General features: G+C 44.6%; 1 protein-coding gene and 1 non-coding gene across 2 annotated transcripts; both read right to left on the reverse strand.

Annotated features, from left to right (window-relative positions):
• Positions 1-4,988: 4,988 nt before the first annotated feature.
• Positions 4,989-7,782, reverse strand: LOC133907801 (nuclear intron maturase 2, mitochondrial-like). The gene has a single exon (XM_062349892.1). It carries the CDS (start codon positions 7,688-7,690, stop codon positions 5,462-5,464), a length of 2,229 nt encoding a protein of 742 aa, XP_062205876.1. The 5' UTR covers positions 7,691-7,782; the 3' UTR covers positions 4,989-5,461.
• Positions 7,783-19,347: 11,565 nt separating this feature from the next.
• On the reverse strand, positions 19,348-19,420 carry TRNAA-AGC (transfer RNA alanine (anticodon AGC)). Its single transcript has one exon. It is a non-coding gene; the product is annotated as a tRNA-Ala (tRNA).
• Positions 19,421-21,546: the final 2,126 nt, after the last annotated feature.

The following is a 21,546-nucleotide window of genomic DNA, read 5'->3' on the forward strand; positions in this document are numbered from 1 at the left end:
TCCTAGCTAGCAGCTCTAATGGTTATAGATAACAGTTAACTTTTATTACTGTAGCATATAGTAAGGAGAGAAGTGGGGTGAAGATAAAGTTGATATAGAGTGAAATTTTATAGAGCTAACTTTTGAATGAGAGAAAATAATAGATAGTTCTAAACATTATAAGGTATGAAGAATTAGAAATTTTTAAAAATATGATGAGAAAAATAAAAGATAACCATCATTTATTGTTAGAGATGTCCTGAATGTCTTGCCAAGTACTGGAAATGGAAGAACATCAGAACTGGATTTGCAGTACTGCTATTGCATAGTAATACTCGTATCTTGATAGCTGTAGCAACGTGTGAAATGTTTCGGGATCGGTGAACTGTGCACTCGAACGCCTATTTAGATAATTTGCAGGCACTATATTATGACAATACTACCCCCATTTTTTACACATGGGCTAGGACGGGTTTGCTTAGCAAAATTGTTAGTGCCCGACGTAGGTACAGATGAGGAGCACGCACGGGTTTAGGGTCTGATAGTAGAACTCTAGCTTTAAAATTTCTAAACAGGTTATTTTTAGCTCTATAAATTATCAAAGTAGGAGCTATGAATAAATTGAAAGTCTTTAGTTTAATCATTTTGTTCTTATTTTGAACTAAAAACATATGTTTAATTTTTTATTTTATCTAACAAACTCTAAATCTTAAAAAATTCTGAAGTTGCTCTGCCAAATAAAATCTTACTCTGGCTCATAATACAACAACTCGACGCAGTGGCGTACGCCATGTTTTAGCTGTCTGCTCTCTCGCGGCACCACCTTTTCTGTACCACAGTGTGTGCGACTCAGCGTTTTCTCACCTGAGACGACTTGACTCGAACTTGTTGCATGCACATCATGCTAGCAACACCCGGTATATTCAATTACCAGCTCCATGTTTATTGAGGGATTCCCATGGCTTTTCTTCTTCCACCGATTGCCGGATCGCCCATGGCAAAAGCTCTTCTTGGACGTCGGCGAAAGCAACCTGTACACACGCAAACAACCCGTGTAAAATTCATTTAAAGTTTTTAGTAGCACTAGACTTTCTGGAAAGTTTCTGAGGACAGCGACATGCGTAACAGCCCGTCGAGCACGCGGTCGTTGATGGCGATCGTAGCCGTAATAGGTCCAGTAAAAAAGACCGTAAATAACATAGAGGTGTTGTCACAGAACTGCACTGCTTAGTAGCACCAGTGGCGGATCCAACAGGGAGCCCCTACCCCGGGTGCACTTGGAAGAGGATCCTCTGACTTTAAAAAGTAAAGTTAGAGGAGAATAGTAACTGTGATTTTAGCGGACGGTAACCGTTGGATTGAAAACGGATGGCTAGGATTTAGAGCAACAGTGTGATATAGAACCCATGTACAGTAAAATCGATTTCATAAACAGTACTCGTGCTACAGTAAAGTCATAGATAATGTAGCGCACCTAACAAGTTACTGTATTCAGCACTGTTCACCGTACTTCCCTTCGCAACGGTAGAGGATCCGGATCCAGCACACTTGGGTGTCTCTCAAGCCTCTCTTTAATTTTTGAGCATGGTGGAGAAAGATGAAAAAGAAGAAGAAAGAAGATGAGAAAGAGTTCTCTAATTTTTAGCTATGGATCTATCACTAAGTAGCACTAACTACATTTGTATAAACTAGGATGAAGAATTCGCAGACTTCATGCTGCAGTTCACATTCTGTCTGCCATTCACTGCATCCCCCTCTCCTTTCTCGTATTTTCTTCTCCAGCAATTTAGCAAAGGGCATTCCATATTATGAAATGTTCTCAGAAGGTATCAAAGCATTCATGTTAACGTACATGCCATGAAAAAACCGTAAAAAGGAAAGAATGGGAAATGTCCGGCAACTTGCTCTCAAATCAGTGTTGTACCGTACAAGTCAACTTTTGCAGTGTGCACTGGGGCAACAGCCAAACGCCCAGCTTTTAGGCGTTGAAAGAAACTTCGATCCAGCAGAATGAATCCTGCTGTGAACAATCGGTAGTTGTTGGTGCTCGATGGCATGCTGGAAAAATAAAGGTGGGCAGCTCCTCCATCCAACATCTCTACTTGCTCCCATCTTCTACCAACCGCGAAATATGAAATCATTTCACACAAACCAAATCATATATATAAACAGAAACTACCAATGAGTGGGAGCGTCTTGTCGAAGGGAATATTAGTGGTAGATTGTCATCTTTCCACATAAGTAACCACCCTTCCTCCTCACGCGAAAGTGCCAGGCAAAAAGCCAGATATCCTAGTTAGTGTTGGTCAGATGCCAAATTTGCAGGGGAGCAGTCTATCAGTGGCAGTCTGAGACGCTGAGAGTGACAGCACTAGATGGATCAAGCAATCAGATGGCCCAAGTGTTGAGAGCTATATTGAGAATCGTAGTATAGATAGTCAAACTGATACAGAACTTTCAATCCTTGGTGTTGGCACTTATCCCTTTGTTAGGTTGCAAATTTGATTCCACAGATCTATAGAGGATCAATCTGTAGGGGCCTACCTCTATTTATCTAAAATAAAAAAACTTCTTGAAATTGTAAAATACTAGGGGATAAGCTTTTCCATTTTTTTATGAGCAGCATTTCAAATGCACATGCCTGAAATGCACTTGGACTGAAACATAATATATACCAGGGGCAGATGCTCTAAGCCTCAACTCGTGAGCATTAGCCCATGGATTTCAGCTTCTGTTGTTCAGAATTTGTTAAACATGAACAGCACAGCACTGTTGTGTTATATCACTATATATCAGAAAACCTGGTTCAGACTCTAACCTATAAGAGATTTTTCTAGGAACTGAATAAAAGTAATCACAAGTGCCTCTCGTCGGCCTATAGTGGGAAACAATATCATACCAACTGTTGAGAGACTTCATGTCTACCATATCGATTGGCATAACAGAAGACTAGTGAAGATAAATGATTGGCATACCTCAGTGCGCTCCATGGGACCCAAGTTTCACGTCAAGATCCATACTTCCATTTAGATCTCAAAGTCGAGGTTGTAATCAATGTTAGGCAGATTTTGATACGAAACTAGGATAGTATGGTAGAAAAAGAAACCAGAAATAATGTGGACAAGTAACAGGAAGCACAAGTTAGTATGCCGGTACCAGTCACCTGTAGCTTATAATGTAGAACAAGACAAAAAGGGAATTGTTAAACAAGCCCATTTTCCATGAAATACAGGCATCTAATTTTTTTTAATATCCCCAAAGTACTATCCATGGATGTTGGCAATCCACGTGCCAGAAACATAACTTATGCATCAGTCTTCTTGTACCGTTATTACTTTTTTTTTACTATTACTAGTATCTTTATTATTATTATTGTTTTCTCATTATTTTTTTAGTTGGATCTTGTGAGTTTCATCTCTAGGCTCCTCCAACTTGCTTAGAACAGGCTGGTGTTGTTGTACATGCATCCAATTTTTTGTTTCCACGAGAATTTTTGGACACTATCCAGAAACATGGAGCTCAAGACACCAAACTACACTACTAAAGACATGTTTACCACCAGATATACATTAACAGAACATACCCCCAGCTAATTATGTACACAATTAAGATACATAATCAAACCCCGAAGATGTATAACCCCAAACTATTTTATTATAATTCACCATGGGAAGATGATGTTTACTATTACTAGTACCTTTTTATTTTTCTCATCATCTTTTTTGTTAGATCTTGTGGATTTCATCTCTAGTCTACCCTAACTTGTGGGACTAAAAGGCTTTGTTGTTGTTGTTGTCGTCACCATGGGAAGAGGATATTATGTTGTTCATGGAGGTCATTGTTTATTCAGAAAAATATCCTTTGCACTGTGCATGTTAACAACAATAGAAGGAAGACTCGACAAGTGAGAACTGCACATATCAGATAACATAAATCATCACTCAACACTGCTAAAGTGCCGATACATGTTGTTTACTACAATTCTGCATATCCAATTTGTAGATCATGCCATTCTCAACAAAGGGCAAGGTCGAGTAGAGGGCTCATGGATGTATGACGAGTATACATGGCAAGAAGACATACCTTATACATTGCACAGGCAGATTTAATATTAGCTGTACAACATCCTGTGCGTTGACTCACACTTCTACTAGAGTTCTCATGCTCTTTCCTAGTGATATTTAGAGCACACTCAAAACAAGGCCCAGCTCAGTGCTGATTGCAACAGATACTCTCAATAACACAAAAGTTGCCCCCAAAACTGAGAAGGATGTAATAATGGGTATAAGCAAAAGGATTATAACAGTAATGTATACAAGAAAGATGACTCCAAAGAGCAATGGAACATAGTGTTTGCAGCTATTGTGCTACAACTACAACCATCACTTCCATCTCCACTCCAATGGAAAACATTTCTTGTAGTGATACATAACGGCAATGAGCCATTGTGCGCATGACAAGTGATAATGAAGAAAAGAATTAGGAAAATAGAATATACTCTGCTTGATAACACAGTGCTTACAACAGGGTCCAAATATGTGTCAGAAGCTTATCTTTTGGTTTTCATATGGTAAATGAAACACCCTATCACCAAATCAGCAGTATTTCCTAATGTAAAAATGGAAGCTAATCACTCTGTTTTTCTTTCCTGAGGAATTGAGGATCTTGCGCCCTGCACTTCAAGTGTCCAATGGAAAGCAAATAAAAACATGTCCAGTTCAGCAAATTTTGTTCTAAAAAAAACATGTCCAGCAAATTCAAACATGGCTGTTAACAGGCATAATCTTAGAATAGTGTTATTTGCTGAACCATTCAGCAAACAATACACTCGAGTAAAGAAATTATAGCTCAATTACAGAAAGCTAACTGTTGATTAGAGCACTTCCATTAATCACAAGCAACTAACAAAAACATAAGCACCAGTAAACAACCAAACACAATCGAATTAGATCTGAGAAATTTAGGGTCTTAAGGCTTGCAATGTAATGAATATTAGGCTTATCATCCTCTTTGTAGAAAATTTGGGAGCTCTGCTTCTGATAAAAGATTGTACAGATGACAGTTTGCACAAGCAGGACGCCTGGACAGAATGTGTACACAAAGTGTTTCGATGTAACTGTCAAAATGTATAAATAGGCTTGGTAATATTACTAAGTATCAGGCCTGATATTTGAGCAGCTGGCTCTGCATGCAGATGCACAGTTTGACTCGAAATGGGATCTTCACTGGTTCCCTGAAATTCCATGCTGGGTTGAAGCTCATGTTTTGGCACCATGGCCAGTATCCAGCATGGCCCTGGCATGAAGAAACATTGTTGACAGATGGAGCTGCGCTGTTGTCATCTCCTTGAGCAGTAAGCAGCCATATGCCTGGGCCATTACTAAACAGCCAGCAAAATGCTAGCGAGTTGATTTTGTGCAACTTCATTGGCACCAACGTCCTGTCAAGGGCCCCTTGGTAGGTTTACAGAAATAATCGGTACTCATGACATTTCAGCAACCTTTGGGAAACCTTGACGACCCTCGTTTCCTAGATCTTTTTCGTCCAATTCATCTGTATCTGTATCTGAACCCAGGTCTTCGGTGGACACTTGAACAACAGTATCTTTTGAAGAAGGTAGTAAAACTGCATTTTTCTTGTAGCCCCACACAAGCATTGAAATGTAGTCCTGTGGTGTTATAAGACCCTCCTCCCTAATGCAGCTTTGCTGCTCTTCGAGCGTCTGTTGATCTGTGAGCTTTATATACTCCAGCAAAATCTTCTCATGGTCTGGGCGCCATCCACTTGGTAACGGTGTGTAATCAGGATCAGGAACCATCGACATCCTTGTATACTGAAGACCATCAATTGAGTCTACAAGGCCCATTCTCAGCAAATTGTGGTATTCTGGAGACTGCCCTTTCTTATCCTTCAATGGCCGACTAAGGTTCCTTGATGCAATCTTATAGACCTTTGCCCTGGACCGCAGTTTGTACTTGGCAGCATATAGCTTTGCCAAGGACCCCCTTATAATGTAAGAGCAGAAGTTGACCACCTTCTTGCGGTTATCAGTGTAGCGATACCACTCTGCCATCGTCAGTAAAAGCTTATTCATCTGAGAATTTGTGTGAGCTTGTGTGGCATGGAACATACGGAAGCATGGTTGTGGGTCTGGTTCACGATCTCCTTTTAAAAACTCGAGCTTCCGGAACTGCTTGATGCACTGCTTCAGACTAGCTGTCACCGAGAGCAGTGTACCAACTCCCTTCTCACTTATGATCTTGCCTCCGGTGGCTGTGTAACGCAGCGTTGGGTACACAACTCGACGACACAGCACATGATCAAGGAACATGATCCCTTTAGTGATGTGCTCAATAGGGAGGCTCTCGTTATCAAGTTTGATCCTGAACCGCTGATCACAAAATTCAACTAGCTGCTTACGGAGCACTGCTGCATCGGCTCTTGGCCCCCTCACACCAATCAAGAAGTGCCCGCCGTACCGAATGTAGTCCACCTTCCTCGTCTTGTCAGGCCCACTTGTAGGAACAAACTCCGGCCACGATGTGTTCCCCTGCTCAACACCATCCTCCCCTCCCACAACATCCGACTTGGATGGCTTGTAAAACTCCTTAATCTTCTCTTCCATCCACTTATCAAGCTCATCCAGGCACACATTGGCAAGCAACGGACTCAGCACCCCGCAATACCCCCAATCAGGCTGGGTTTGTGCCTCCTCCGGTGCAAATCCAAAGAACGTCTGCAGCCAGTAAGGGTCAGGCTTTGGCTCCCCTTCTTGCAGCACCTTCTTCTTCTGGTACTTCCTTTTCGTCTTCTTCTTTGCCGCAGCATCATCGCCGGGCCTCGCGGTCACCACTGGGGTGAGCAGCGCCGAACGAATCAAATCCACAACCTTCTTGTCACGCACATCACGGATGAGCGCACCGACCACGAGCGCAGGATCAGGCGAGTGGAGGAGCGGGGAGAGGTCGCCCTTGATGTACCAGAGGTATGGCGCGAAGCTGCGGCGGATGGTGCGGATCGCGGCGTGCGGGGACCGGCCAGGGCGGAAGGCAAAGGACTTCTGCGAGAATCTCGCCTCGTAGACGGGCTCGAGCAGGAGCAGCAGCAGCTCCTGCACGACGCGGTCCTGGAAGGGAGGCGGGCCGGGGGTGGTGAGGAGGGCGCGGAGCTTGCGCTTGGAGAGGGTGGCGGGGTCCGGCGCGTTGGACGCGCGCGGGGACTGGAGGAAGGGGGTGAGGCGGTTGCCGAAGCGGAAGCGGGAGTCGAGGACGGCGTTGCGGAGCGCGAGGAGGGAGGCGAGCGTGGAGGCCGGGATGGAGGAGCGCGGCAGGTAGGAGCCGGTCTCGTCAGCGTACGCCTTCTGGTAGGCGAGCACCCACAGCTCGAGGCGCGAGAGGAAGGGCGCCAACGGCGGCGCGGGGCCGGCGGCGGGCCCGGCGCGGAAGGAGGAGACCCACAGCGACGCCGTGATGGCCACCGGGTCGTCTCGGAGGAGCTGCGTCGGGTCCAAGGGGTTCCCGCCGCCTCCGCCTCCGCCGCCGATGCCGATGCCGCCTCGGCTAGTGGATGTAGAAGCTGCGGCGCTGGGATCGGCCACGAACTGGTGGCGGCGCGGTGGAGGGGTCGTTGGGGGCGGGTAGTGAGAGGCAACGGAGGAGTACGCGCGGAGGCGGAGGAGGGAGGTGAGCAGCGTGCGGCGAGGCGGCGGCATCGGAAGCGGAAGCGAGAGGCTAAAACCCTCGCGGTGGCCGTCGGCGTGGTGGGTTTTGGCCTTGTTTGGCGGCTGGGTGGGGTAAGGGATCGAAATCCTCTTGTTTCGGACTCGCGAAGCTAGAGTAACAGTGATTTGTAAGTAGATGAATAGTATTGTATTTTTTTTATACCATGTCCCTTTTACTGTAGCATATGCCGCTGATGTGGCCACCTATTTTCGATCCGACGGCTCGTAGCAAGGTGAAGTCAGACGATCCTGTTCCATATGAAAGTTGTATTTCGTTCGCCAAGGTCTCGATGACGAGGTCGTGCGCTTTTGGGCTTTGATGGAGGTGGCCCAATGGGCTTTGGCGTGGCACATGGCATGCATCACTGTCCACATGTAAATCTAAACATCTATTTAAAAAAATTATAAAAATAGAGGACGATAGGTTTAAAAAAAATAAACATTGCACCCATAACTCTCAAAATTTAAAACAACATCGAAATGGTGATGATTTTTTTTTTTTTTGAAAATTTACGATAATGCTGGTGCAATATCGAAATAGGTCATCACCCCTACTTAATCAAGGCTACGGGATATGGATCGAACGGATGTCAGCTACCTAGCTGGTGGACGGTAAATGAAATATGGACCCTGGTCGGTATCTCTGCTACTTAAAAAGTTAGTAACATTTCTTCCTCCCACGTCAAAGTTTTTCTTCCACTCTTAGGTCGTTCGTCGATTTTCTTTCATTCGATGTATGTCCCGCTCGACCGATCTCATTCCCCTTCTCAGCTTGCGCCGACAGGTGGACCCAATGTGTTTTGTCCCTCCGTCCCCGCTCAATTCCCCCGCCGCCACCAACGCATCTCCGATTCCCCCCACCTCTCCCCTCGCTCCGTGCAACCAAACCTGCCGCCTCCTCCAACCTTCTCACCCATGTGGTTCCCTTTCCAAACCGCGTCCCCAAATCCCACCTATGTGGTTCCCCTAGCCGCCGCCGCCATCACTGCACCCCCTTCCCTCAATTCCCTACCTCCCTGTGCGACAAAACCCTAAAGTGCACGACACCAGCGGACTTCTACTCCGATGACTCGGACCCCGTCATCTATGAGGACCTACGAGAGAACCTCGACACACTACACTACTCCCCTGCATCCTCTCTAGCGAGAACCTAGGCCGCGGCACGCTGGGGGACTGCGCCCGCTCTCCTCCCTCCAGTCATCGCACGCCGTCGCCACCACCAGCTATGAGGTAACCAAGCACTGGGCCACCTTGCCTCATCTCGTGGCCTCCCCCGACATGCAAGATCGGAGGGAGGCGAGTGGTTCCGTTGCTGACGTTGTGTTGTTGTGGGTTTATGCGTGTTGGCAGGTGCTCGTGGAAGGCAAGGCCAGCGCACGCGCCGCCGTGCTCAATGGCCCGGCTATCTCAACGCCCTCACCATCACCATGGTTTGTGCGCTCACGCCTTCTACCCCTCGCCCTTTCCAGTCGTATTATAGTTAGCGGTTGTGCGTTGGTGTGCACTCGTGTTACTATGGTGAGGGGGTGTCTGTGTGTTCGACAAAATGTTTGCGGTTATGCGGTGGAGGGGCTCAGTGAACTGTAGGCGTGATGTTCAACGAAATGCGTTTGGTGTTTTAGTTGGATCCCCTGTGATCATCTGCGTTTTAGTCGCATATTTTGCTCATTGATTTACAATTTTATTACTTTCCTACTGAAACTTTTTGGCCATGTGTGATAATAACTCTTCTACTGTAAGCAATTTCATACTGTTTCGTACTGCACGTTACCAGTATGTATGCACTTGTGTGTTTCTGCTGTCATTATCGCGAGTTAGAAGATGAAAATATTGAGGTCTGATCTTTGTTTCTTTTTGATCGAGCTCATTGAGTCAATAGGTGTTGTAGAGGTTGGGATATCTCCGTTGCAACTTGTCGTGTATTGCAAAATTTTGGGCTCCTTTTTTTCATATTATTATAACAATAGAGCATGCATGGCCAACCAACACCTCCAACTTATGAATCGGTGGTCAAAAATATTCTGTGTTGGTGTCATAGCAAATAAACATTTTATTTAGTACTTCATCACTGCAAACAAAGTGGGCAAGCTGTTTTATCCTCTCATTTTATTTTGATGTTTTTAGTATAATATTTTCCTTCGATGAATTAGTGGACAAGTTGATCTATAGAACATAAACATTGTATGGTACAAGATAGTTATTGTAGCTCGTTGTGTCAACTCAGTCAAATATATTAGTGAAAGTGCATCTAGCCATCCTACGTGGGTTTTGGATAATTGATGATAAACGATTAAGGGATAAAAGAGTTTATTGAGATTATGAATAAGTTTTAGTTCCATTGAAGTGTTAAAAGGCATTGGCGTCCCTAAAAAAGAAAAGCAAAGCATCATGTAGTTACTCAACAGATTTAAATTGAATTTATTTTTGAATTTGAGTTTAGGTGTGTCGTACTATCAAGAGAGATACATATAAATTAACTTAAATGTGTCTCAGTGCTAAAAGTAACCTTTTAGACCAAAGATGAGAGACACAAATCACCCCACAAACACCGAAAAGTTTTATGTTTTGAGTCTGTACCCTGATGTTCCGGACTGACCCAGATACTCTAGGTTGCTGGAGTCTCCGTGCTCAGCTCTGGGCAGGGATGCTCGATTTGGTGTTTTTAGTCTAACTCGGAGTCTATAGGTTGGACCAGATACTCCAGTTTTCTGGAGTCTCCAGACTTAGCTCCGGCAGAGGGTGCTCGGTTAAAGTTAAGATGTTTTACCTGGAGTTCCAGGTTGGACCGGATACTCCGGGATCTGGTGTTCTATCTGGAATCTCTGAGTGGGGTTCTAATCAAGGCTTTCGATTTCGCGTTCAAGTGCCAACCAAGAATTTTTGGGTTGAACTCGGAGACTCCAGGTCGGTATAAAAGGTACTGTAACGACCAGTTTTTAGGGGCTAGGTTTAAATACCCCCTCACCACTCCTTTATTTGCTGCTGAACCAACTCAAAAAAAAAACATTCAAAGCCTCTTTAGAGCCCTTCCACTTCTCTAGCGCATTAAATCTTGCAAGGATTTGAGAGTTGAGTTGGGAAAGTGAGGTCGAGTGCTACTGAGCATAATTCCATCATTTGAGCACTTGAGTTCATCATCAAGCCATCGATTCACGTTCCTTACTCTTGGAGCTCCGAGCTCCTAGACGGTTAGACATCACCCGGAGAGCACACAAGCTTGTGTAGTGTCTCAGGAAGTTTGAAAGTGCATCTAGGCCCTCTAAGTGGGTTTTGGTTTATTGATGACAAAACGATTAAGGAACTAACATGCTTATCTAAGTTATGAACATGTTTAAGCATTAGTTGAAAAGATAAGTGACGTTTGACGCCCGTCGAAACAAATGGAGAATCAACGAAGAGTACTCAATAAGATTTAAATTCTTTTATTTTTGAAATTGAGTCTAGGATAGCCGCTCTATTAAGAGGGTTGCATTTGATTGTTTGGTTAGTGTCTCAATGCTCAAGATATCCCTTAGAACCAACTAGTTGAGAGACACAATCACCCACAGACACCGAGTTTATTCGGCAAAAATTCACTGAGTCCGGATACTCCGGTGTTCACCGGATACTCCGTTACTCAGTATTTAGCCCGGAGTCTCCGAGGTAGACTCCGGCAGAGAGTCTCGGTTACGGTTTATTTTTATTGGAAAAAAACCGGAGTCTCCGGTGTTGACCGGATACTCCGGTAATTTATGGGTTAACAGATCGGAGTCTCCGAGGGAGACTCTGCCAGAGAGTCTCGGTTAGGTGTTTATTTTAATTGAAAAGGACCGGAGTCTCCGGTGTTCACCGGATACTCCGGTAAGTGATTTAGTGTTAACCGGAGTCTCCGAGGGAGACTCCGGCAGAGACTCTCGGTTAGCTTTTAATCTTTTTGATAAAAAGACCGGAGTCTCCGGTGTGCACCGGATACTCCGGTACCTGGAGAGGCCGGAGGGTCCGGCTAGTCTCCGGACTTAATGTTTTTGGAAGCCCTGTCAGGACCGGAGACGCGGGGAGTCTGGCACTGGGATATAGACTCGGGGGCGCTTCCCCCGATCCCCCGGCGCCACCACCACTGCAATGTCGGCGGTGCCCTCTTCTCTGGTGCGGCGGCTGCTGCCCGCAGCGGCCCCGCCACCAGCCCGCACCGGGCTGTTCGTGGCCTCCTCGCTGATCAGCTCGTCCAACCCGGGGAGCTCGGAGGCCTCGGGGCTCCGGCTCCTCGGCCGGTCCACGAGCCCCTGGGCATCGAACTCCGGCAGCCGTGCCATGATCGCCACACGATCGGGATTGGCGCAGAGCGCCATCTCCGGCCACGGGAGTTCCGCCCGGCTCATGTCTTCCACTCCGGTTATCACTCGGGTCATGCCTCTCAGCTCCGCCGGGCCCAGGTCCCAGCTTGCGCCGATTTGGGTCCGAGTGATGTCCTCAGGCCCGGTGTAGAACCAGCACGGCCGGGCCCGCTCCCGCAGGGGCGCCAGGCGACGGCGCGAGAAGTCCGCCACCACCATGACCGAGGTCAGCCCGGAGTCGCGCAGGAGCCTGATGCGCTCGAACACCGGCTCCAACCTCGCGTCCTCCGGCAGCGGCACCTCCCACGTCGACCTCCGAGGTTCCGCCGCCGCTTCTGGTAGAGCAAGACGATCGTGGGGGTCGACGTCGACGAAGAACTAGTCCCGTCGCCATTCCTCCCACTTGCTGCGCAGTACCTGGGGGATGTAGTGCTCCCCCAAGCCGTCTCGTAGCCGAAGGTTGCAGCACCCCGCAACATCCGCCGTGGAGTACCCTCTCTTCTTCCCAGCCGGCCGCAAGACGAAGAAGTGTCGGAGAAGCCTCGCCGAAGGCACCACCCCCACGAACATCTCGCAGAGGTGCGCGAAGACCGCCAGCACCACGACAGAGTTGGGGCTCAAGTGCACCAGCTGGATGCCGTAGGTCTCAAGAACTTGGAGGAAGAAGGTAGAGAACGGCGACACCAACCCCGCTGCCACGAAAGAAGTGAATAGAACAATCCGCCCGGGAACGGTTGTCGCCAGCGGAAAGTTCGCCGGCGTCACCACCACGGCTCCCTCCTGCCCCTCGGGCACCAGCAGCTTCCTAATTTTGGCCGCCGCTTCTTCATTCCTCAGACGAGACTCCGGCAGAATGCCGTCCGGAGTCTTGTCGCGACGGCCTCCTCTGACTCTCAGCATCTCGGCAGGAGCGGAGGTGTTCTGGTGGTGGAGAGAAAGGAGGAGAAGCGCTCCGGTCGCCTGGAAGGTTTCTAAGGGCTTCGGAGCACGGAGGAGGCAAGAGCAAGATTGCAGGAAGGCGTAAAGAGAGGGACGGATCGATCCCCTCCCCCTTTTATATCTCAAAGTTCAAACGTTGCCGACCAACGGTTTGCTCGGCGAGACGGCCCCCTCGATCGGCGCAACTGCCAGGCGAATCACCCGCCGATCGTGCGGCGTCAGCGGCTGCCAGGCGTATTTTCCTCGATCTGCGCGGTGGCCGCGTGTGCCGCCCGTACGGTTGTCATGCCCTTCGGGAGTTGTGTGGACACGCGTCTACTCGTCTCCCCGCTGGGCCGTACCCGAGGCCCGGATCTAAAAAGGCCACCTCTCGAAAGCCTGCCATGTGGCGTCCATCTAAAAAGGCAGTCTCCGTGCCATCGCCTACCAATGGGCCCGGGGGCTACTGTCGGTGTATCAGGAACCGGGGGTCCCTGAGTCCCGAGACCAGGCCAGCCGTCTGCCACGTGTCACCATCCCGCGAGGTCCCTCCTGCAGGATGAGGAAAATCTAAGTTCCGGGAGAAGGTGCTCGGGGCCACAGCCTCTGGTCCCCGAGCACCCTAGTTCCCCGATGACCCGCCGAGTCCAAGTACCGGGAAGAAAGTGCTCGGGGAGGTGCCCGCTCGCCCCCGAGTACCCTAGTCCCCCGATGGGCCGAAGAGCCAAGTGCTCGGGAGAGAGTGCTCGGGGCTGCACGTGGCAGCCCCCGAGCGCTCGGTTCCCCGAAGGTTCAGGAGAGAGTACTCGGGGTTGCACGTGGCAGTCCCCGAGCACTCGGTTCCCCGAAGGTTTGCGCGAGAGCACCCGATGCCCCGACAACCCAGAAGGGCCCGCCGACGAGGTGTCAACCAGTCAGAGGTCCGAGGCCGCATTTAATGGTCATGCGCCGCCTGACATCCTGACATCCCCGACTGCTCCCGCCGCAGTGTCAGTCCCTGCCATGCTTTGGCAGGGGGGCGTGGGTCCATTAATTGCACGGGTCCCGTCCCGTATCATCCGGGGTATCTCGGGATAACGTTGCCAGGATCAAAGCGTTCCGCCGGCCACCCTGCCCTGGCAGAAGAACAAGACAGGGTGGGCGCGCCGGGCGCCTTTGTGGCCGCCCGTTGGGCCCTCTCAACGGCGCCAGGACATCCACAGTGACGGATGGTCGGATGCGCGCCGCGTTTTTCCACCGCCCCTGTCACTTCGCCCAGAGGGAATGATGACGCCTTTCTCAGTCGTGACGTCTTGGAACTTGTGCCCCCTCTTTCCCATTTGGGGTATGTCGTGACCGGCGAGTGTATAAAAGGAAGGGATGGACAACACAGGACCAGGGGAGACCAAAGAGAAAAATCGAGAACACAGACCAAGATAACCCGAACACACGAGAAAACATCCGAAGACAGATCGAGACGATCGAAGATATCATCCGAAGAACACCGCAAGCAAGCTTGAGCAGAGCTAGAGCAAGGGAGCCTCAAGCTCTCAGTTAGACAATATATTCTTGTAACCAAATATATCCCTGAGGGATTCCCTTCGAGGAAGGATATTGCATCCACACAGGAGTAGGGTATTACGCCCCCGTGCGGCCCGAACCTGTCTAAACTCCGGTGCATTTATTTCTCTTTGCACTAGGTCGACCATCCCCCACCATCGGCCGTTGCATTTATTTTCCACTTCCATTTATTTCTCCGACGAACTCATTCAGGATCATCCCCCTGGCCGAATCACTAAAAAGGGGTCTCTCGGGATCCCTGCGACAGGAGTTCATCCTCCGACACCCCCCCTCTAGGCACTTTCAGTGAAGGTCATCCTCGCCTCCGTAAGGGAAGAGAAAAGTTGAGTAAGCCCTGAACTCGATCTTCATGATTGCTCGGTGAGGATAAGGATTGAAAGAGACCCGGCTCTTTGCGAGCACCTCAACGGAGAAGTAGGATCATTGGATCCGAACTTCGGGAAATAAATTCGTATCTTCTTGCTTACTTTATTATTCTAGTTGATTTTGGGCAATTTGCCTCGATCTACGTGATTGTGTGTTTCTAGCTGCAGATGAACTGTTGAAAAGCTTACATACATCCTTAGAAACCTATGGTGACCCTAGATTCAACTAGACTTCCTTAGGTTCTTCATAATTTTGTTTTTCCTGTTCCAACTGGACTATCCGAGTGAGCCCAAAACCTCTGGACCCCAAAGTATCCAGATTCTATAATCCGCTGCAAAGTTTTAATTTTCAAGAAATGCCTATTCACCCCCCTCTAGGCGACATCACATACATTCAATTAGTCCATAGAAATTTTTAGCTCCCATTGCAATGCACGGGCATGTAACTAGTACAAGAAAAAAAATTCTTTCTTAAGAGCAAGCAGCTAGATTTGTTCGTCCATTAATAAGTGGTAACGTCTTCTTCCAGTTTCCTCTAAAATCTCAGCTCTTATTTGGCAAGGCGTAGCATCAATTGAGTGAACGAAGTAGCATCTCGATCATACCCTAACGACCAACGAAAGGAATGGAAACTTAGGTGGTGACAAAGGGTGATTAATGACAACCATATTATTATGACTAACACGTATGTTTTGAAGGGAATAAAAAACTTAGTTCACAATAATTTTATAGGCTTTCTTGATCCCCCATGAGTTTCTATTGGATGATAAAAAGACATTTACGTCAAAATCAAAGATTTTCTAGTTCTAAGTGTCACAAGGTGATGACGGACACTTAGAGTAGATATATGTTACTTTCTAATCTTTTGACCTTACTATAAAGAGAGGCTAAGTGTTATAGCTTGATCTAGTTGAGTCTAGACTTAGTTGGATGCACACCTACAAAAATCTAGCACTAGGTATCTCAAATAAGCCTATGGGTGAGAAGTCAAGAAGTTAGTGCTCAAAGTCGATTGAATTGGATGAGTCTCAGAGTTTTTGTTCTCACCAGATTGTCTGGTGCTGAAGGACTTATACTCACCGAACCTTTTTTCTATTCTAAGCAGAAGCTGAATGAACTTACTGGATTATCCGGTGATAGAAAATATGTGCACCGGAGTATTTAATAGAAGGGACATTTTCTGAGGAAAATTAAAGTTAAGTACACCAGATTGTCTAGTGTTCAGATAAGATAACCACTGAAGCATTTAACAGAAAGTTGGGATTTTCGGAGGAATTGGAATTCAAGTCATCGGATGGACTGATGTTGAGATGTGCAACACAGTAGCGCATTTCAGACTTTGTGTCTCAGTGCATGTGAAATAAACTTACCAGATTGTCCGGTGATGTGGTATAAAGAACACCGGAGCTTTTCAGCCAACGACTACAAACAGCTGGTAGACCAGCTTTTGGAAAAGGTTACTTACTGGATTGTTCGATATGTACAATGGTGTGTGCAACAGATCATCCAGTGTTCATAGAAAGTGTGGATGGTTGGGAAAACGGCTAGATTTGGATCTCTAGCCTATATAAGTTCATACATGACCATCACTGATGCCGTTGGAAAGATAAGAGCTCCTGAAATATTCTTATTTTGTGATCAAGAAGAATTCTCAACGAAGAAGAACCTTGCTCTCAAGGTAAAAAGTGACAAGAAGAAGAAGATCAAGCTTTCATCATCAAGTGAAAGTGAGAAAGATGATGATGATGACTCCGACACTGAGCTTTTTCTTCTCATGAGAAGAACTAAAAGGATGATCTCCAAGTTCAACAAGAAGTGATGCAACTATGATCCAAAGAAGAACAAATTTCTTTCAAAGAAATTTGATAAGTTTGGTAGTGGTGAGAAGAAGAGGTGCTACAATTATGGTAAACTTGGCCACATATCATATAATTGCTCTCATCCTAACAAGAAGAACAAGAACAAGTACAAGAAGATTGAAGCAAGTGAGGATGAGGACAAGCATAAGAAGAAGAGTCAATACAAGTCCTCAAAGAATAAATTTTTCAACAAGAAGGTGGAGACCACAAGGCATATATTGTTGGTGAATAGGTCTTTGATAAAAGTTCAAGCAATGATTCAAGTGATGATGAAGATAATGATTTCGCGGGCCTCGCCATCACCAATTAAGAACCACCACTTTCACCACCACCTATGTGCCTTATGGCAAAAGGTAACAAGGTGACTAGTGATGATGATAATAGTAACGATGATGATGGTCTATCTCCTAGTGATCTATTTAAACTAATGAATAACTATGCTACTATTATCAAGAAGCAAAAGACTAAGATTAAGTCTCTTGAGAATGTTAATGCCAAACTTAGCTCTAATCATGATGAATTTCTTACTAAGTACAATGATTTACATAAGAAACATGATGAAATAGTTATTTCTAACAAATCACTTGAGGCTAGTAACAAGAAGCTAAACCTTGAGCATATGGATTTAAAATGCAAATATCAAGAACTTGAACTTACTTATGATGCTATTGATCCTAGCTTAAATGAATTGTCTACTGTCGAAGTAGTTAAGGTCAATACATCTACTTCTTGTGATGATCTTTTGAAATATCATGCTCATCTTCATGTGATAATCTATCATCTCTTAAGACTAACCATACAAGAGAGAAAAAACTTAGGAATGAGATTGCAAGCCGATCAAGACTCTAATGTCTACCAATGAACATCTTGACTTGGATAAATTGGGTAAATCGATTGACAAAAGCTTTACCATTCTATTATTGGGTCTCTCCTTTACCTCACCGCATCTAGTCCCGATATAATGTTTAGTGTATGCATGTGCACTCATTTTCAAGCTAATCCTAAAGAATCTCATCCTAGCGTCGTAAAAATAATCTTAATATATCTTAAGCATACACCTAGCATAGGCTTATGATATTCTAAAGTTGCTAGTTTTCTACTCTTGGGTTACTCAGATTCGGACTTTACCGGATGTTGTGTGGATCCTAAGAGTACTTCAAGTGGGTGCTACTTGCTAGGACAGTCCCTTGTTTCTTGGTCTTCTAAGAAGCAAAATTCTATAGTCTTATCAACCATGAAAGCTGAATATATAGCTATCAGGGCATGTTGTGCTCAAATATTTTATATGAAGCAAATATTATTAGACTTTGGTGTAAATCTAGGAAAGGTTTCACTCCTATGTGACAATGAGAGTGTCGTAAAACTTGCTAATAATTTAGTTCAACACTCTCGCACAAAGCACATTAATATCCGTCATCACTTTCTTAGAGACCATATGGCTAAAAATAACATATCTCTTAGTGGTGTAAGGTTGGAAGATCAATTGGTAGATATCTTCACTAAATTTCTAGATGAAGCCACATTTAGTTGGTTGCGAAGTGAGCTAAACATTTTAGATGCTTCTAACGTTATGTGATGCCCTTGTCATATAGATGCATATCATGATAGACGTTTGTCTAACCTTCTTAAGATAGTGGTGAACATGAGTCTTACTTGAGTTGGTGGCCACTTTGTTTTTCTCAAAGCATGTAGTTGGGTTTACATAAAGAAGAGAAGTAATATAACAAGATAGTTTGCAGAAAGTGTGAGTAGTTGAGCAACGGTTAGATTTGAACTTCTAGCCTATATATACTCCATCACTCGGCTTCTTTCGTTTCTCTTGCAATCTAGAGGAGTTCATACAATGTGAGTGTCATCAAGAAACAAAGGAGAGCACTTGAGTTAATTTTCAAATCTCTAATTGAAGGTTAAGGACTTTTTTAGTGCTTCAAGAGTAACAAGTGTATATCTAGCTGTTGTTTAGGCTTAATAGGGATCAAGTGAATCAGTTAGCTTGTTACTCTTGGTGGTTGGCAACACCTAACCGGTCATGATGATTGGAGATGTGCTGGATGAGCTTTTGAAATTCTTGTGAGAGCCTTGGAAAGAGTTTGTACTTGTTTTTATGCCCGCTAATCCAGAGATGGAGAAGTGACAATCACTAGTAAATACTTGCATTGTGTGGATGCTCCAACAAGGATTAGTGACGAGTGTTAACTCTTCGATACCTCGAGAAAAAATCGGTGCCTTTTTTCCCTACTTCCATTCTATTCTGCAATTTACTTCTAACATCTACTTTCATACAAGTTTCAATTCCATAATTTACTCTTAAATTATATGCTTACATGTTTGTTCTCCATAGTCTAGCCTGCTTACTCGAGTAGTTGTATTTCTTTCATCTAGGTTAAGATTATTCTTTATTTTAAAAATTAATAGTTATTTTAAAATTTGATTAGAGCTATATTCACCGTCCTCTAGAGATTGTGTCCAATAATAACCCAGCAAAAGGCAAACAAGCATAGCGTCTATCCACCTATGTTCGAGCATTGCTTAACACAGATGGTGCATCCACGTTAGGTTGAGCTACGATAGACGTACTTGTTAAAAGAAAAATAGCCCCAGCAAAAGAGAGGGAGAAAAGCAACTCTTAAAAATGGAGATGCGGGGTATCGATCCCCGTACCTCTCGCATGCTAAGCGAGCGCTCTACCATCTGAGCTACATCCCCTTTGTGGGAAGGAAAGAAATTTATCATCATAATTTATAATTCTCGGAGGCCCACGTGAAGCGAGGTAGGACGAGGCCTGTTTATTCTGTCTGTTAAGTCCATCTGGCCCATTAATGCATTTCAGGCTCATTTCTATTCGGTTTGTTGGTTGATAATTTTTTATTTTTATATTTCGAAAATCAAAGAATTACAAAATTAAGTGTTTGTTTGAAAAAACTACAAAAATAGGCACATATCACACTTCCAGCGGATTACAGATTACTGTATACAATAAAATTTATCTTTTTTCTCATTATAAATATTATATTTTTGTATGAAAAAATTTAGAGAGCTGAATTATAGCATCTTCTACATCGCTATTTTTCTTAAAAAATTGCATATCTATTTTGATAGTGTTTTAAATTTTGAGAGCAATATAACTCAATATTCTTTTTGAGTTTTTAACTTGCTGCCTGTTAGAAGAGTGATATATTTACTTTTTTAAACATCTCGTCCGTTGAAAGAGCGCCAACTATTTTTTGTAATTTTTTAAATAGATATCTATTTTTTAATTTGTTGGTTCTCTAAATATAAAAACAAACTCTGCTGGTTGACTTGGCGTCCAGGCGGGAAGAGACAAATGCAATGAATGGGCCATCGGTTTTCGTCCTCGGTAACAAGTTTCATTCACGTGTGGCAGCGACTCACGAAAAAGAAGTTGACGCTGCAGTCAGAAACATGAGCATAGCTATGACCAGTCAATCATAAATTTATAAGTGATTGATAATTTTAGATCATGAGTTAAAATGTGACTTGTTATTAATGATAATATTTTTTTATCATCAATAATTTCATTAATGATAGATCAATATTATGACGTATGACAATAACTTATGCCATGAATATTTTTCTTTTTTCACCTCGGCAGAATAGTAATCATTATATATTTCTGCTATGCTTTGATGTAAGTGATGACGACTATTATATAAACACGTGTTTCAAAAATGGTACAGAAACTTCAAAGGGTAAGAACTTAATCTTTCAGTCCGAATTTGGTCTCGAAAAAATTGCCGAAACTGACGTAGTCAGTGAGCAACTGATATAACATTTTCTGTATATGTCTGTAGAATCCAAAAAATGTTGAAATCAGAATCCGTAAATAAAAGGTATGCCCGTTTTACCGAGGACACTCCGATTCACCTATCAAATTGCGATCGTTGGCATGAGATATTTATATTTGTACAACTATTGATGAAGATAAATTTTATATGTAAATCAATAATTCATTGAATTCAGTATCAAATAATTTATTACTCAACAATTTGACCAAAAAATCATCAGTAATGGGTCGTAACTGTGACCTATCAACTATAACTAAGCGACAGGTCACAATTATGACCTATCATCTATAATTTCGGCAACGAAAGTTAAAAAGATAAAATATCTGATTTTTATCATAATGATGTGATAGCTAAGGTGGTAAGAGGGTTCGAGGTCACGGGTTTGATTCTCAGGAAATGACTGAAAACAGTTCGAAAATAGCGTAACTTGTGAGACATATGCGATGGGTTTTTATGTTAAGTGGCTTGGATGAATATTTTTTTTTACCTCTTTTCGTGTCTAAAAAACGTAAAAAAAACAATCTCAATCATAAGTGATAAGTCAATGTGAAAATCCGTCACAGTTACGACTCATAAACTATGACATTCGTTGATGATGAGTTAAGTTGTAACCTGTCAACTATGATTTTATTGGTGATAGATAAAAATCTATTACCAAATATGACTCATCAGTACCTATTCCGAGTGATAGTTACGAAATCTATTACTAATGTTGACTATTGCCCGTCACTTTTTTTTTTTACATAGTGAATGACTCGTTTTCCTTTGGTATGGCAACAGACAGATCGTGGTTCACCCAGGTGGTAAGTAACAACGTCCTCGTTTGCGGGACCCCCTAGGCTGGCAAGACCGAAGTCACTTTTTTTTTTTCGCGAAAGCCAAATTTGGGTTCCAACCAAATGAAATGAAGTAGCACATGAAGACCAAACGAATCAAAATTTTAACAAGGAACAAGTTTTGGGTAACTTTGACCATAGTAACATGATCGTGTATGAATATTGGGCTTTGGTCTTTAGCCGGTCTAAA

Source organism: Phragmites australis, chromosome 24 (genome assembly GCF_958298935.1).
Source record: "Phragmites australis chromosome 24, lpPhrAust1.1, whole genome shotgun sequence".
Classification (NCBI taxonomy): Eukaryota; Viridiplantae; Streptophyta; class Magnoliopsida; order Poales; family Poaceae; genus Phragmites; species Phragmites australis.